This window comes from Elaeis guineensis, chromosome 4 (genome assembly GCF_000442705.2).
Source record: "Elaeis guineensis isolate ETL-2024a chromosome 4, EG11, whole genome shotgun sequence".
NCBI lineage: Eukaryota > Viridiplantae > Streptophyta > Magnoliopsida > Arecales > Arecaceae > Elaeis > Elaeis guineensis.
Window position 1 is genome coordinate 54,534,623 of NC_025996.2, and position 17,593 is coordinate 54,552,215.

The window sequence follows — 17,593 nt, forward strand, 5'->3', positions numbered from 1 at the left end:
CTACGTATAAAATTATTTAATTTATATTTTAATATAATATAATTAATTTTTTATTTATGATTGTCATATAATCTTGAGATTTTAATTATAATAGATGTTAGGAACCATAATTGATTGTGATTAATTAAAATAGGGTTTAAAAAATATTATTATAATTTTTTTAAAAAAAATTAATTATTATCGACGATTTTAGCAACGGTTTAACCATCGCTAATAACAAAATATTATTACAAATTTTAAAAAAAATAAAATTAAATATTACCGACGGCATTAGCGATGGCGTTAGTCATCTGTAATAATTATTAGCGACGACATTAGCGATAAAAAAGTCGTTACTAATTATGTTTAAATTTTTTAAATTTTATTTAAAAATAAAAAAATAAATAGCGATGGAATATGGCTGTCGCTAATACTGTCACTAATACCATCGCTAATACTGTCACTAATATTATTTATTAACGACTGCTGTAAAATTTATTATTAATAATGATAATTAATAATTAAGATTTTTTCGATTATCAATTAGCGACAGAACGCCATCGCTGGTAGTATTAGCGATGGTAAAATAGCTGTTAGTGACAATGATTGGTCATCACTAATAATCTAATTTCTTGTGACGACTCTAAAATAGAACTATCAGTATTCTATTAAAATAAATAAATAAATAAATAATTATTTAAATATATATATATATATATTTTTTTTTTTTTTTCTTCGCCAAGATATTGATAACAAAAATCTCGACCGCCCAGACACCACCAGCATTATCCAAATATAACTCTAACCCTTTGGACCGGAAAATCAAGGTTGCCGCTTTTATTTACTAATAGTAATACTGCAGCAGCCAGAGCCTATCAACTTGCTGACTTATATCTTCATTTCAAGAACTCAAGCCGGAGCCCACCCACCTTCACCTTTCCCTTCCCCTGCCTCGGAACCAGCGTGACGAGCACACTATCGTCTGCCTCGGCCCTGAGGTCCTCCAGCAAGTCCGTTATCCCCAGTCGCAGCGCCGTCCTCACCTTCTTCTCCTTCTTGCTGCGAATGTTTTTGTGAGGCACGTTGACGAAGCTCCCGGCAAACTCAGTTGACCCAGGGTCAACCCCTTCCTCCTCCGGCGTGTTAATGTACACGTCGAACTTGATGAACATGTCGGGGTCGAACTCGATCCCCTCGACCACCAGGACCTCCTCCTCGTCCTCTTTCTCCTTCCTGCTCCTCGACACCTTGGGCCGCCTCACCGTCGCACTCACTGACGAGTCCAAGGTCACCGGGAACGTCGCCTCTGTGACGGCTCGTGGTGATCTTGCCCCCTTCTTCGCCACCGCAGTACCCTTGGGAGTGGGTCGAGTTTTCAGCCAAGGGATCTCGACATCTTGGTAGGTGTAGCGGAGCCTCTGAGTATCCAGACAATCCTCAATTTTGACTCGAACTAGGTCGGCGTTCTCGTCGTAGAAGAGAAAGGAGCAATTGAGCCAGTCCTTGTCTTCGAAGTCCTTGTGCTTTCCACCGAGCATCTTCCACACATACCACATGCGATCGATGTTGGAGTGGTGGGCGTAGAAGATGGGATCACGGGCAGCTGAGTAAAAAGTGCCCATGTCCTCTCCATTTGGCTGGTTCCTATCACCAGTCCATACATGGACGGTGTTGTGCGGCACGTCCTCGATCGAGCCTAAGCCAGGATCTGGCTGGTCCCCGGCGCGGTAGGGGGATCCCATGAACAGTTGTGCTGTCTTCCCATTAGTGATCACTTGGCGATACATTATCTTTAAGTTGTAGTCGATTTGCTGGTCGTGGGTGAAGGATGGGTCCTGCCCGTCGAAGTCGAAGTCGACGAGGTACGGTGGCTGGTGCTTGGCGTCACGAATCTTGTGATATAGCGACGAAGAAGGGTCGGTATAGATGGAAGGCATTTGCATGCCAGCGGGTGCATCCCAATTCCAGAAGGGAACCGCGAAGGTCTCGTCGCCAATGAGCTTGCCGAGTATTTTCTCATGGAAGTAGAGGAAGAACCGGTGCCAGGGGAAAAAGAGCCAGGAATTGTGGATCTGGAGGTTGAGGTCAGGGAAGCCGATCTGCTCGTAAAAGCCATCACAGTAGGCGCAGTGGACGTTAGCCTGTTGGGTGAAGTTACGTGGGTCGTCGGCCGGCAAGGCCTTCATGAGCTCCACGGCCTTGGCATACTTTGCCAAGTACTCTGAGTCAACTACGTGGGCGGCAGAGCGGATGCGAAGGGGGTCGGAGCGTGGCGGGAGCTTGAAGTCGATGATTTTGGAGGTGGTTGGTGGGCAGCAGTCAGTAGCTGTTGCGCCGGATGGGAGGTTGGAGGGGCCACATTTGGAAATGTCCGGGGCTTCAATGGGGAGTCCGAGGGCCTTGCGGTTGACTCCAAGTCCGGCGGCAGCTCCGTAGAGCCCACCAAGGCCGATGAGCATATCACGGCGGTCGAGCTTGCCTGAAGATCCTATGGCCTCCGTGGTGGGCATGGGCTTCTCATGTTCATCCCTTGTTGCTTTGCATGAGATTCTGGGATGGACGTGAGATGTCTTAAAGGAAAGAGAGACCCGAGGCCTCTGTGGATAGAAGGGGCATGCAAAGGAGCTAGGGCAGGTGGAGAGGGAGCAGGAAGATAAATTTGGTTGAGGGAGGCCTGCCATTGGGAATTTCTGGTTCTAGCACTTGCAATAACAGAGGGAAGCATGTGGTCGATTTATAGCGCGGAACGGGAAAAAATATTCATTGCAACTATGATACCACGTCAAATCTATAATAAATCCATAAAAATTTTTATATTTTATTGATTACTGTATATTTTATCAATTTTTATAGATATTATGGTGTAGAGAGAACTTATTTAGTTCCACATCGGTTATGAGTCAAGAAAAAATATGATTTATATGGATTGAAATCTTTTTTTCTAACATAAGACTCTAAATAATCAAAATTCATTGAAACTTAAAGATGATAAAAAATCTATTGTAATAAAAAATTATTTACGAAATTAATATTTATGTTAGACTTTGATTGGTTCTGGTAAGTGCATAGAGTTTTAAAAGTAATTTTTTTTATTAAAAATATACTAAAAAATTGTGAGAGAGTAGTTTTCTGAAAGAAACATTTGTTCAAAAAGCCTTTGGAAGGAGCATGGAGCCAGGGAGGGGGCCGCAAATCAATTTGGTTTAGGGGGGCCTGCCATTACTTGGTAATTTCATTTTTTAGCACGTGCATTGACAAGGAGAAGCCACGTGTTAGTATTTTTTTGTCTTTTTGTGTCTCGTGAGGTTGTACAGCTGGCTTGAAAACGTAATTTTAACTAAAGATGTACGGAAAGGAGCACGTATTAATAAGAAAGAGACAAAAACAATAAAGGCAGTGTTTTTTCTTCCGTAAAAATATCACAGGTTACGGGTGAAAATCTGATCCGGACTCGAATGTATGGGTAGATTCTAATCATAACTGACCCATATATCGACCACAGTTCCATACGCCGACTCAATCTGTACATAAATTTTTAACTTCATCACCAATATTTTTATTTCTGAATTATTAATTCATGATTGATTCATTGATTCTAACATTGACGATCGATCTCATCTCTACCCCATCTCCATACACATCATATTACTGCTATACACATCGACCATTATTTTCATCATCAAAGTGATCTTTGAGAATCAGATACTGATCCAAATTTTTGAGTTCCGACCCCCACATAGGTTCCAACATCAGCATCTAACACTAATCCTCATCTTCAATGATACACATGGCAAGCCGTTGAGCCACAGTCCCTCCAACCCCTACTTCCATCGTCATATTTGAAAAGGTTGACAAGAAATCTCCATACAATCTCGTCAAATCATGCCGTCATTGGAAGCAGCTAGTTACATGCTAGATAAGGTAGCTATAACTGCTCAATATCGAGAAATCAGATCAAATATCTCGGGATAGCACATCCAAAGAAGTCAGAACAACTTTTAATTCTTCTCTCTTCCATAAATAGAGATAATTAGGAGACCGTCAAGGTACGCAACTCTCTTATATGATCCTCTTATTTATTCTACCAATTTCTAACTTAAACATCGAAGGTTCCTACTGGAACCAACTTTGGTTAGAGATTTATTTTGCAAGTCCGATCACCATCATCTTAGTCGAATGCTGCCTCACTCTAGCTAATCTAGCCTAAGTCGGGATCAACAGTGATAGATTGGTGCTAAAGTAAAGGCCAAACCTATTTTTAGGAAGGAGTACACAATCTATTGCCATGATGCCATGAAGAATATCCTCAAGACATTCCAATACCATGATAGACTGGTCGACTAAAAATCCGATTGGGAGTCACACTTCGACTCAATGGCTGGAGGCACCTTCACAACCCCCTCCACCCGCTGCAAGGGTAAGCCAGAACTAGTTTAATATTTTGATCACCCAAGTATAGGTGCTGACTGCGGTGGTTGACGTCATGCAACAACTGAATCTGACGCAGGAGGCACCCCAACAACAACCTTCTCAATCTCCATCATGAAGTCTAAATTGGGATAGGCAGATATGACCGAGCCAGTCCGGACATCCTGAGCAAAGGAGACACTCGCCAACCCTTACTCCAAAAAGGGATCTACCCCAGGTTGATCCCCATCCCGCCACATAAAAAGCTATGTGGTTCGTGATGCTGATGTGGATTGTAGGTTTCAAGAGATAAATCAATGGATCGAGATATTACAACATCAAGCCATGGATCGGCTCGAATCAGTCGACTTCCACATCAACCTGCCTTTTAGTGACAAGATCATATAGGAGCCATTGTCTGTCAAGTTTAAAATGTTGCAATTGGAGAATTACGATAAGTCAATAGACCCAATGAACTACTTAGAGAGCTTTAACGCTCTCATGCTCTTTCATGGAGCAACCAATTGATAAACACATGAATTAGAATAATAAAGATATTAAATATTATATTATTTAATTTTTTATTATGGAGAATTTGATATTTTTGATCTATTTTTTAAGTAAATTGTAGATTGAATCCATTAAAATCCAAATTGGCTAGATCTCAACTCAAGTGAACTAAGAGAAATTATTAAAAATTTAATCACACATCAAATCTATGTCCAAGCTCAAGTTTGTCATATATTTTAGAATCTATATGCTTTATGGGAGAAATCGAAATGCAACGAAATGTGGCATGTGGCGGAACCCACCTCATGGGGACACCAGCGGTGCATGAAAAGGAGGAAAGAAGAAGGATCCAGCGTCAAAAGGGAGATGGGTATTTGGCATGGCTCACACAAGACAAAAATAAAATGGGTATTTAATGTAGAGGGGACCATGTGCTGTGCATTAATTGCATGAAATAGGCTTGCTGGGAGAGTCCTTTTCGTAAATAATATAAAAAAAAATATATTTATATAAATAATATAAATTCTAACTTATTTATCAAAATAATATAAAAAAAATATCATTTTGAATAGTATTTTTTTCCTGCCACGCCATCCATATTTTTTCACATTGGCATCATCCAAAAAAAAAAAAATAGAAAACACCATTCAAAATGACGTTTTCTATTTTTTTTCAAAAAAAAAAAATCAGAAAAGAATGAGAAAAAATTAAATTTTAAAATTTTAAATTTAATAAATAAATTAAAATTTTAATTTTGAATAAAATTTAAAATATAAAAATTTAAATTTTTAATTCAAATAAAAAAGATAATTTTAGATGATTTTTTTCTTTTCAAATTAATTTTTTTAAAAAAATATCTAAACAAAAATCTTAAAAATTTAAAAAATTAAAAATATCATAGAAAAAAAAAGAAATATGAAAGAAATAAAAATTATAAATTTAAATTTAAAAAAATAAAAAATTTAAATTTAATTCAAAAATATCATTTCAAATTCTTGCCAAAAATGTTCAAAAAAATAAAAAAATAAAAAGTGTCATTAAAAAATAAAAAATTAAAAAAATTAGAAAAAAATAAGAATTATAATTTGAAATTTAAAAGAAATAAAATTTTTAAACCTAATTAAAATAAAAAAATAATTTCAAATTACTTTCTCAAATTCAAATTAATTTATTTAAAAAATATTCTAAATAAATAAAAAATAGACTAAAAAATATCATAAAAACAGAAAGAAATGAGAAAAATAGAAAAATTATATAATTATAAATTTGAATAAAAAAATTAAATTTTTAATTTGAATTAAATTTTGATAAAAAAATAAATGACATAAAAAAATGAAAAAATGAGGAAAAAATGTGAAAAAAAAGAAATTTATAAATTAAACTTTAAAAAATAAGAATTTTAACTTTAATTCAAATAAAAAATATCATTTCAAATTACGTTGTCCATTTCAAATAATTTTTTTAAAAAATTATCTTAAAAAAAGAATAAAATATTGTAAAAAAATAAAAAATACCCTAAAAAAGAAAAAAAGGAAAAAAATAGAATTGAAAAAAAATAAAAATTCTAATTCTAATTGAAAAAAAATTATAATTTTCAATTTTAAGAAATAAAAATTGTAATTATAATTGAAATAAAAAATATCATTTTAAATAACTAAATTAATTTAAATTTAATTATTTAAAAAATATTTTAAATAAAGAAAAAAAATACGTAATAGAATGCAAAAAAGATAAAAATAGAAGAAAACTAAAATTATAATTTTAAATTATAAAAATTTTAAATTGAATTTCAAAAAAAATATTATAAAAGAAGTAAATAAAAGAGGAAAAAATGGTAATAAAATAGAAATTATAATTATAAATTAAAAAAAAATTTAATTTAATTTAAATTAAAAATTATCATTCAAATTACTATCCTCATTATTTAATTAATTTTATTTATTAAAAAATAACAAAAAAATAATTAAAGAAATTAAGAAAAAAATTTAAAAAAACCAAAAAAATGAAAAGAGAAAAAAAAAGAGAAAATGCCAAAGGGAATGGTGTTTTCTCCTTTCCCCCTCTTCTTCTCTCCTTCTCCCTTCTCCCTCTTCTCCCTTCTCCCTTCTCCCTTCTCCCTCTTCTCCCTCTTCTCCGGTGTCTCTCCGGCGGCACGGCGGCACGGCGGCGAGCTCTCGACAGTGGTGAGCTGCCTCCTCTCTCTCCCTCTTCCTCTCTCTCTCTCCCTCTTTTTCATTGGCCGTCGACGTCAGAGGGCCGGCGGCAGGCCGCGCGCCCCGACGGCGGGCCGCGCGCCCCGACGGCTGGCCGTGCGCCCCGACCCCCTCCTCTCCCTCTTCCTCTCTCTCTCTCTTCCTCTCTCTCTCTCTCTTTTTCCTTGGCCGCCGGCGACAGATGGCCGGCGACGGCCCACACTCCCTGATGGTGGGCCCCCGCGGCGGCCCCGGCAGTCCCCTTCTCTTGGCTGGCCCCTCCTTTCCCTCTTCCTCTCTCAATCTCTCTCTTCCTCTCTCTGTTTCCCTCTTTTTCCTTGGCCACCGGCGTCAGAGGGCCGGCGGCGGGCCGCGCACCCCAACGGCCGACCACGCACCCCGGCGGCGGGCCCCCTCCTCTCCCTCTTCCTCTCTCTCTCTCTTCCTCTCTCTCTCTCCCTTTTCCTTGGCCGCCGACCGACTGACGGCCAGCGGCGGGCCCCGGTGGTCCCCTTCCCTTGGCCGACCCCTCCTCTCCCTCTTCCTCTCTCCCTCTCTCTCTCTCTTCCTCTCTCTCTCTCCCTCTTTTTCCTTGGCCGCCGGCGATAGATGGCCGGCGGCGGCCCATGCGGCTCGACGGCGGTGCCCGATGATGGCGGCGGCAGTGGGCCCCGACGGTGGCAGCCCATGCGACCGCGGGCGGGCCCCGCATGTTGTGATCCAGGTGGTGTGCCCAAGGCCCAGGGGACCAAGGATAAGGCCAAGGTCCATCATTCATGAGGGCTTCATGGAGGCCCTAGGGCTAGTTGGGCCCTAGGTTAAAAGGCTGTGGGCCTTTCGGGTACTTGAGGTCTAGGTTATGTGGGCCTCAAGGGACCAACTCTTTATTGGCCAGGTCTGGGCCCAGGATAGGTGAGATTAGGTCGAGTCATGGGTGTACATGGGTTTGGGTTAACCTAATCTCCTATAGAGTTGGTCAAGGGAGTTTTGGGTTTGGGTCACTTGACCCAGTGTTTATATATACATATACTGTGTATAGGTTGGATGAAGCCAAGAAAATACAAGACTCTTTCTCCCAAGTCTCTCTCTCTCTTCTCCCTCTCTCTCCAGTAATTCTCCATGCCCCAAGAGAAAGAAACCCTAAGGTTTCTTGCCGCCAGTCCATAAAAGGAAAGAGAAGAAGGGGAGGTGCTAGCCCCTTCCCCCCTTTGCAGCCGCCAGCCATTTCTTCTCTTTCCTCTCTTGCAGGCATCCAAACATCAGGTACAGGACCTCAAATCTCTTGAGAAGAGGTTGGTACAAGTTTCTCTCAGATCTGGAGTTGATCTGAGGTCGTTTGAGGCACAGGTGAGATCTCCATCAACAGATCTACAAAAAGGCTGCAGCAGGACAGATCTGCGAGGTCTGTCTCCATCTATCTTCTTCCCCATCTAGAATATCCCGATTCAAGATCTACAAATTGGAGGACCTCGGTCCAGGTCTGATCTGGTTGGGTACCAGATCTTGAATTTTTTAGAGGTGGTTTCAAAGGCGTTCTTCATCTGGAATGAAAGACTGACGAAGAAGACAGCAACCAGGCTGATTTCATCAAGGGCCTTAGATCGTGTCCAGAAGTCTCCAGATCTATTCGTTGCTGGTTCTGCTGCACCAAAGGTCCGTGGGAGGAGCCGAGATCGTGCTCCAATAGTTGGTATCAGAGCCACGGTGGTGAGGAAGCGGTTTCAAGTGTGAGAAGTTGAAGATCTCAAGTGCTGAAAATTTTCAGCAAGGTACCATCAAGGTATATTTTACACTTCTTGATTTTATATTGCTTGTTTGGCTTGGATCCAGTCATGGACAGCAATATGAAGGTCGAGTTTGAGAAGTTTGATGGCAAAGAAAATTTTTCCATGTGGAAAATCCGGGTGGAGGATCTTCTGGTGCAAGCAGATCTGGATCAGGCTTTGGATGAGAAGCCTGAGGGAATGACAGATAGACAGTGGGCATCGTTGGAGAAGAAAGCATGCTCGGTGATCAGAGGATGTTTGGCGGATGTGGCGTTGTATTCGGTGCTAGAAGAAAAGACCCCGAAGGGCCTTTGGTCGAAGTTGCACACCATGTACATGGGGAAGAATATGTGCAACAAGCTGATACTGAAGAAGAGGTTGTACAGTCTTCGGATGCAGGAGGGATCTGATGTGATTGGCCACATTCAGAGGTTCGACTAGTTGTGCACGGAGTTGGTGAATATCGGGGTGAAGCTGGATGAGGAGGACAAGTCTTTATTGCTTCTATGTTCGCTGCCCGGATCATATGATTCTTTGGTGACTACACTGCTTTACGGCAAGGAGACTTTGGAGTATGAGGATATGGTCTCGGTGCTGAGGTCGAATGAGCAGAGGGAAAAGTTGACTAGAGATCGGGCTCGCCAGGAGGGTTTGGCAGTAGGGGAGAGGACAGGTAGAGGCAGAGGCAGAAGTAAGTCCAGGGGGCGGTCCAAGTCCAGGAAGGGAAAGAAAGAGGTGAAATGCTTCAAGTGCAACGAGTTCGGGCACTTCAAGCGAGAATGTCCACTATGGAAGAGCAAGAAGGGAGAAAGAAGTGGCTCAGAATCAGTGAGTGCAGTTGCTGGGCAGCAGGTGGAGGATGATCTACTTGTGGTATCAGATGGTCACAGGCATTACACAGAGGAGTGGACACTAGACTCTGCGTGTTCACATCACTACACACCACACAGGTCTTGGTTTGCGACATACACCAAGACAGATGAGGGATCAGTGACTCTAGGCGACAATCATCCTTGCAAGGTGGCTGGGATATGGACAGTCAGGGTGAGGATGTTTGATGGGATTGTGAGGATATTGACAAATGTAAAGCACATCCCGGAGCTGGAAAAGAATCTGGTGTCACTAGGCTATTTGGAGCGCAGTGGATACAGCTTCAGCAGTAGGGCTAGAAGCAGAGTACTGAACATCTTCAATGGAGCCATGGTAGTGATGAGAGGCAGGAGGTTAGACAATAACCTATATCACATGGAGGGATCTATGGTGATCGGAGAGTCTGATGCAGCAGCTGCAGCACAGGACCAGCAGGGGGCTTACAGGATGTGGCACTACCGCCTAGGCCACATGGGTGACAGAGGGCTGAGGGAGTTGAGCAGGAGAGGACTCATCTTTGATCTGGAGGATGGTGTTACAGGAGAGATCTATGAGCCTTGCCAGATGGGAAAGTAGAGGAGAGTTCAGTTCAATATCAGTACAGCCCGCAGTGCAGCCCCTCTGGAGTTAGTACACACGGATGTGTGGGGACCAGCCCCAGTTTTAGCTAGGAATGGGGCCAGATACTTCATGACCCTGATTGATGATTTCTCAAGGAAGCTCTGGATTTACTTCATGAGAGAGAAGTCAGAGGTCTTCACCAAGTTCAAGATCTGGAAAGTTGAGGTGGAGAAGGAGCAGGGGAGGAGTGTGAAGTGTCTGAGGTCAGACAATGATAGGGAGTACACCAGCAGGGAGTTCCAGAACTACTGTGAGGAGTGTGGGATTAGGAGACACTTCTCAGTTAGGGGGACTCCACAGTAGAATGGGGTGGCCGAGAGGATGAACAGAACACTTTTGGAAAAGGCACGATGCATGAGGCTGCAGGCAGGGCTTCCAAAGGAGTTCTGGGTTGACACAGTTGACGCAGCAGGTTACTTGGTCAATCGGTCACCTCACACCAGGTTGGATGGCAGGCTTTCAGAGGAGGTGTGGTCTGGGAGGACAGTTGGGCTGGGCCATCTATGGGTATTTGGGTGCACGGCCTATGTGCACATTGGAACTGATGAGCAGAGCAAGCTAGACGCCAGATCACGCAAGACGGTATTTTTAGGATATCCGCGAGGAGTCAAGGGATACAGGCTGTGGGATCCCTTGGAAAAGAAGGTCATCATTAGTCAGGATGTGACTTTTGATGAGGAGTCAGTCCTATGGAGGCGAGTAGACATGGAGGAGCAGCAGGAGTAGGAGGAGGTCCAGCAGGGCGCTGCTGGACAGCTTACCTCTTTGATTTTGCCTCTTGCAGGTACTACGGGAGGACATGACATTCAGGTGGAGCACCTACCTAAGGTGTCTCCACAGGTGGAGAGGACTTGGATGGATGATCGAGGTGTAGAGGTCCAACAGGAGCGAGCTGGACCGAGGGCTGATACGGTGTTGCCCTACACAAGCCCAAGAGGACCATCAGGCAACCGGACCGACATAGCTTCGAGGAGACGCTGTCATATGTCCTGGTGATAGCGAATGGAGACCTATATACGTATCATGAGGCTATTGAGAGCCAGGACAGAGATCGGTGGGTCCAGGCAATGTCCGAGGAGATGCAGTCTCTCCACCAGAATCAGACGTGGTGATTGGTGCAATTGCCACAGGGGAAGAGGCCCATTGGCTGCAAATGGGTCTACAGTCGCAAGGACATAGTGGAGCTGATTGAGGCCTTGGGACACCAAGGTGGAGATTGTTGTGATCCAGGTGGTGTGCCCAAGATCCAGGGGACCAAGGCTAAGGCCAAGGTCCATCATTCATGAGGGCTTCATGGAGGCTCTAGGGCTAGTTGGGCCTTAGGTTGAAAGGCTGTGGGCCTTTCGGGTATTTGAGGTCTAGGTTATGTGGACCTCAAGGGACAAACTCTTTATGGGTCAGGTCTGGGCCCAGGATAGGTGAGATTAGGTCGAGTCATGGGTGTACATGGGCTTGGGTTAACCTAATCTCCCATAGAGTTGGTCAAGGGAGTTTTGGGTTTGGGTCACTTGACCCGGTGTTTATATATCATGTACTGTGTACAGGTTGGATGAAGCCAAGAAAATACAAGACTCTTTCTCCCAAGTCTCTCTCTCTCTTCTCCCTCTCTCTCCAACAATTCTCCATGCCCCAGGAGTAAGAAACCCTAGGGTTTCTTGCCGCCAGTCCATAAAAAGAAAGAGAAGAAGTGGAGGTGCTAGCCCCTTCCCCCCTTTGCAGCCGCCAGCCATTTCTTCTCTCCTCTCTCTTGAAGGCACTCAAACACTAGGTCCAAGATCTGGAATCTCTTGAGAAGAGGTTGGTACAAGTGTCTCTCAGATCTAGAGTTAATCTGAGGTCGTTTGAGGTGCGGGTGAGATCTCCATCAACAGATCTACAAAAAGGCTGCAGCAGGACAGATCTGCGAGGTCTGTCTCCATCTATCTTCTTCCTCATCTAGAATATCCCGATTTGAGATCTACGAATTGGAGGACCTCGGCCCAGGTCTGATCTAGGTGGATACCAGATCTTGAATTTTTTAGAGGTGGTTTCAAAGGCGTTCTTCATCTGGAACGAAAGGCTGACGAAGAAGACAGCAACCAGGCTGATTTCATCAAGGGCCTTGGATCATGTCCAGAAGTCTCCAGATCTATTTGTTGCTGGTTTCGCTACACCAAAGGTCCATGGGAGGAGCCGGGATCATGCTCCAACACCGTGGGGGTCGGGCGGCGGGCCCCGCCAGGGCCCGACGGCGGCCCCTGTGGCGGGCCCCGACCCTCCTCTTCTCCGGCAGCGGGCCCCAACGGTGGGCCCCGCAGGGGTCGGGCGGCGGGCCCCATCGGGGGCCGAGGCAGCGGGCCCCATCGGGGCACGACGGTGGCCCCCTGTGGCGGGCCCCGACCCTCCCCTTCTCCGGCGGTGGGCCCGGCGGTGGGATAGGCAGGTCCCACGCAATGGGCCGCGATGGCGGTGGGCCCCATCGGGCTCCGACGATCGCTCTACGATGGCTCCCGACGGCGGCTCCGCTACGGCCCACGGCGGGCCGTCTATTTCAATTTTTTTATTTTTTTATCTCATTATTTTTTTTTTATCTTATTAGATTCAGATGTATTTTAAAATTCAATTCAATCATATTTTAAAAATTTTAAAATATATTGCATTTCATGAAAATGTAGACCCATCAATTGACCAATATAGAATATTCTACGATATCCATATAAAATATATATTTAAATATATATTTTTGTATGGGTATCGTAAAATATATATATTGGTCAATTAATTATCCAGTTTGGACAGTTTGGAAATTATATTTAATTTTATAGATAATTATATTATTCGAATGATATGTAGAGGGCTCGAGAGAAATTTCGGATAGTATTTTTCTTTAGTTCTCCTCACACATTTTGAGTCGTGTGGGAAGAATTAAGAAAAAATACTGTCGAAATTTCTTTCGGTCCTTTTTGCGTATCGTTTGATTAATGTAATTAATCTATAGAATTAATGCAATTTCCGAATGGGATAGGATCTATCTGTACCTATTTATTGATGATATGATGCATGTATCATGTAAATCTTTTAAAATGATAAAATAATTAATAATATTAAATATTTTGATTTGATTTTATCGTAGGTTTCTCTGAAAAATGGCCAGTACTCGAGTTCATATACTATTGTATTATGATGGTATGATACAGAATGATGAAACTGATGTACAGTACAGTCACTCTGCAAATCGGATGATTAGAGTATCTTCATCATTATCACGTCAAGAATTATTGGATCATTTATATAGCAGTATTCCTGTAGACAAAGAAAAATATGAAATAAAATTGAAATAGAAATCTTCTAATCTGTCGAGATAGTTAATGCAGAGCAAATATATCTTGGTTCCAATTGATGATGATGAAGATGTTGAAGAAATACTGGCCTTTCCTTTGAAATATTCAGAATATCAATTTTTAGAATTATATATTGAAAAGGAAGATGTACCAAGATTTGGATACCATAGTCGGCTTTTAACTCAAGCGGACAATAATGTTGGGCCTTCCTCACCTTTCGTAACTCCTATGGTGCAAAACGATAGTGTTGAGGCCATTTTTGCAGAACAATATTCCACTACTGTCGGTCCTAGTTGTCCAATTATTTCGAGTCCTATGGTGACTTCTCCTGTGTCTTCTGCTATGATGACTTCTCCTTTGCTAGAAGTAGTGGTAAGTGCGGTAGACGACACTTATATAGGAAACAATGACTGGATAGTCGGTGGAATAAATTCTGATAGTCTAGGCTTGAGTCAGATGAAAGTGAAGATGAAGACTGTTGGATGGATGAGGACAGTAGCAGTAATGATGATGATGGTGAAGATGAGAATGATGATGAAGATGTTCAGGCTAATATTAATGTGGAAGAATCTCAATCTCATTTGCACGAATCTCCATAATATTTTAACGATATAAATTTAGATGATGGTGGTTGTGTTAGTGCTGGTCGAAGATTGAACTCTGATAATCAGTTTTGGGACTCCTCGATGACTGAATTTTCTAAAAGTCTAATGTTTGAGAGTAAAGATTATGTAAGGAGAGCTATTGATCTTTATCACATTATAAAGTATCGGACATACAATGTAGTTCAGTCGCATTCGAAATTATGGTCCATACGATGCGCATCATCAGATAATGTTCAACATAGTAAATGGAGGCTTCGTGCTGCATTGTTGAAAAAATATGGATATTTTCAAATCACAAAATATAAGGGTCCTCATACTTGTTTGTTTACGAGATTGAGTCGAGACCACAAACATGTCAGTGGAAGGATAATTAGCACATTAGTCTGACATATTGTTGAGAAAGATTTCGGTGTTAAAGTTGAAGCTATTGTAGCAGCCGTTAATGATCAATTTTAATATACAGTATCATACTGGAAAGCATGGTGTGGAAAGCAGAAGGCATTGGTTGATATTTATGGAGAATGGGAGCCGTCTTATGCTAAATTATCCTATTATATGGCTGCACTTCAACATGCAAATCTCAGTATAATTGTTTCATAAAATTTTTTTCAAGCTGTGAATTTCAATGTTTGAGTTTTAAATTATATTTTTTAGGCTTTCAAACTATCTATCCAGGGTTTTACGCACTGCCGTCTTGTAATCAGCATTGATGGCACGCACTTGTATGAAAAGTTTAAAGGTAAGATGTTAATTGCAATAGGAATTGATGCAGAGAATGGAAAATTTTCATTAGCATATGCAATTGTGGATGAAGAGACGACTGCAAGTTGGAGTTGGTTTCTTTTCCAGCTCAGAACACATATCGTTAAAGATAGAAATGGAATATGCCTTAATTTCTGACAGGCATCTAGGTATATTAAATGCCATCGCAGATGAATCTATTGGATGGAGTCCACCACGTGCCTATCACCGATACTGTTTAAGACATATCTGCAGTAATTTCAACACTCATTTCAAAAATATGCAGCTGAAAAGAGCAGTATGGCAAGCAGGAAGCGCTCATCAAGTTTGCAAGTTCAACTTTATCATGGGTAGGATTAGAACAGTGAATGAGAGGCTTGGAGCTGATTGTCCAAGATAGAAAAGGAGAAGTGGACGTTGGCACATAATGATGGCCTGCGCTATGGTGTCTTAACTACAAATTTGTCGGAGGTTTTTAATAGTGTTTTACGAGGAGCTAGAAATGTGCCAATTACGGCTTGTGTTCAAATGACATTTTATCATCTTGTGAAATACTTCAATACGAGGCATGCCCAAGCCTTGAGATATATAGAAAAGAATCCAAATAATCTTTTTACTCTTCATGTTGTAATTAAGATTGCTGAAGATCAAGTTAAAGCTAACCAGCACCGAGTAACAGCATTCAACCTTCAAAGAGGTATATATGAAGTGCTTACGAGGAGAGCAGGCACAGGGTTACGAGGTGGAGGAAATTCCCATACTATTACTTTAGCTGAAAAAAAATATTCTTGTGGAAAGTAGAGCATGTACAAATATCCATGTTCACATGTTTTAGCTGTGTGTCAAGAAATTACTGTACATTTTAGTGATTTTATGGATGATGCATATACAATTACAGCATATATGAATGCTTGGAGCGGTGATTTTTAATCCATTACCACACGAAGATTATTGAATGCATACACATATGTTCAAATATATTCCTGATCATCATCGTTTGAGACCCAAGCAGAAAGGTAGACCAAAGTCAATGAGACTACAAAATGAGATGGATGATAGGCAAATAAGAAGTAAGAACCACTGTGGCATTTGTAGGGAACAGGATCAGACCGTCGTTATTATCCTAGGATACTTCAACATACTTCAACTTCAAGCAGTGGAAGAAATTAAAGGCTCCGAAGACTTATTTTTCGTCATTGTTTTTGTATTTCTGGTGAGATTGTATTTGAATTTTGTGTTTAGTTGTATTGTGTGACATAATGTGTTTAAAATATATTTCTCTTAAAATATATTGTGTCTTATTTTTTAATACACCTGTGATAATATCGTTATTTTAGATTCATTAGCGTATTATGGCTTACGATCCGCGTATCTGATCCTCGAGACAGCAGTATTCTTACATTGCAGGAGCACCATCGATCACAGACTATTTTAGATGGCGGCGTAAGCATTCAATCCTATTTACTATTTAAATTTTTATTTTAAAAGTCATATACATTATCTAATTATTATATTTTATTACAGGAGCCCAGACACCTTCGTCTACGATGATCCGATGCTGACTTCTGGAGGACAGAGGACATCCCACATAGAGTGTTAGATTATTTACGATATCTGAATTTTATGGAGTATATCGGATTGGTCGTATACAGATGGACGTTGGTCTTATTACTGCTTTGCTTGAGAGATGGCGTCCAGAGACACACACATTTCATCTTCCATTTGGTGAGGCGACCATCACTTTACAGGATGTCAGCATCCTTACTGGACTACCAGTTGATGGCGATCCAGTTACCGGAGTTGATCCCACGCTTACCATTCCAGAGTGGCAGGCTTTGTGCTTGCGATTGCTAGGGTTTGAGCCCGACATATTTTTTCGATCATTCACGACTCAGGATTGAGTGTTTGGATGATCGTTATCGATATTTTCATATTGCGGATGATGCACCAGAGGAGATGGTGCAGCAGTATGTTAGGGGTCAGGTGCTGCGGTTGTTAGGTGGTGTCCTGTTATCCGATACTTCATCGAATAAGATGAAGTTGATATTTTTGCCATTATTAGAGGATTTAGACTTCGCTCGTCGACTCAGTTGGGGCAGTGCAGTACTAGCTTGCCTATACAGAGCTATGTGTCGGGGTTCTTATGCTGATCAGAGCGAGATTGGTGGTTATCTTGTATTATTACAGGTATGTGAATTAAAAATTTTTATTTTTAATATTTAATTATATTTTACATTGGGTATATATCTATTTAATTTTTAAAATTTGCAGATTTGGGTATGGGAGCGTATGCCGACTATCAGTCCATTACGACGACAGTTGCTCGAGATGCCATCAGAGCAGCAGGATCCTGATGTTCCATTCAGACTAGACGGACCATTGGGATATAGGTATCAAATATTATTTTTTTTATTTCAAATTTACTATTTTAAATTCGATAAAATTTATTTAACATTAAACATTGTGAAACAGATGGAACGTTGCATTCAACGTTCATCACGTATCGACGAGAGTGGCACGGGTTTATAGGTGCCAGTTGGATACATTAGTTGATACATATAGACGGATAAATTTTAAATTTT

At 41.4% G+C, this 17,593-nt stretch overlaps 1 protein-coding gene across 1 annotated transcript; it reads right to left on the reverse strand.

Annotated features, from left to right (window-relative positions):
• Positions 1–751: 751 nt before the first annotated feature.
• Positions 752–2,660, reverse strand: LOC105036082 (polyphenol oxidase, chloroplastic-like). The gene has a single exon (XM_073256566.1). The coding sequence runs from the start codon at positions 2,658–2,660 to the stop codon at positions 876–878; it is 1,785 nt and encodes a 594-aa protein (XP_073112667.1). The 3' UTR covers positions 752–875.
• Positions 2,661–17,593: the final 14,933 nt, after the last annotated feature.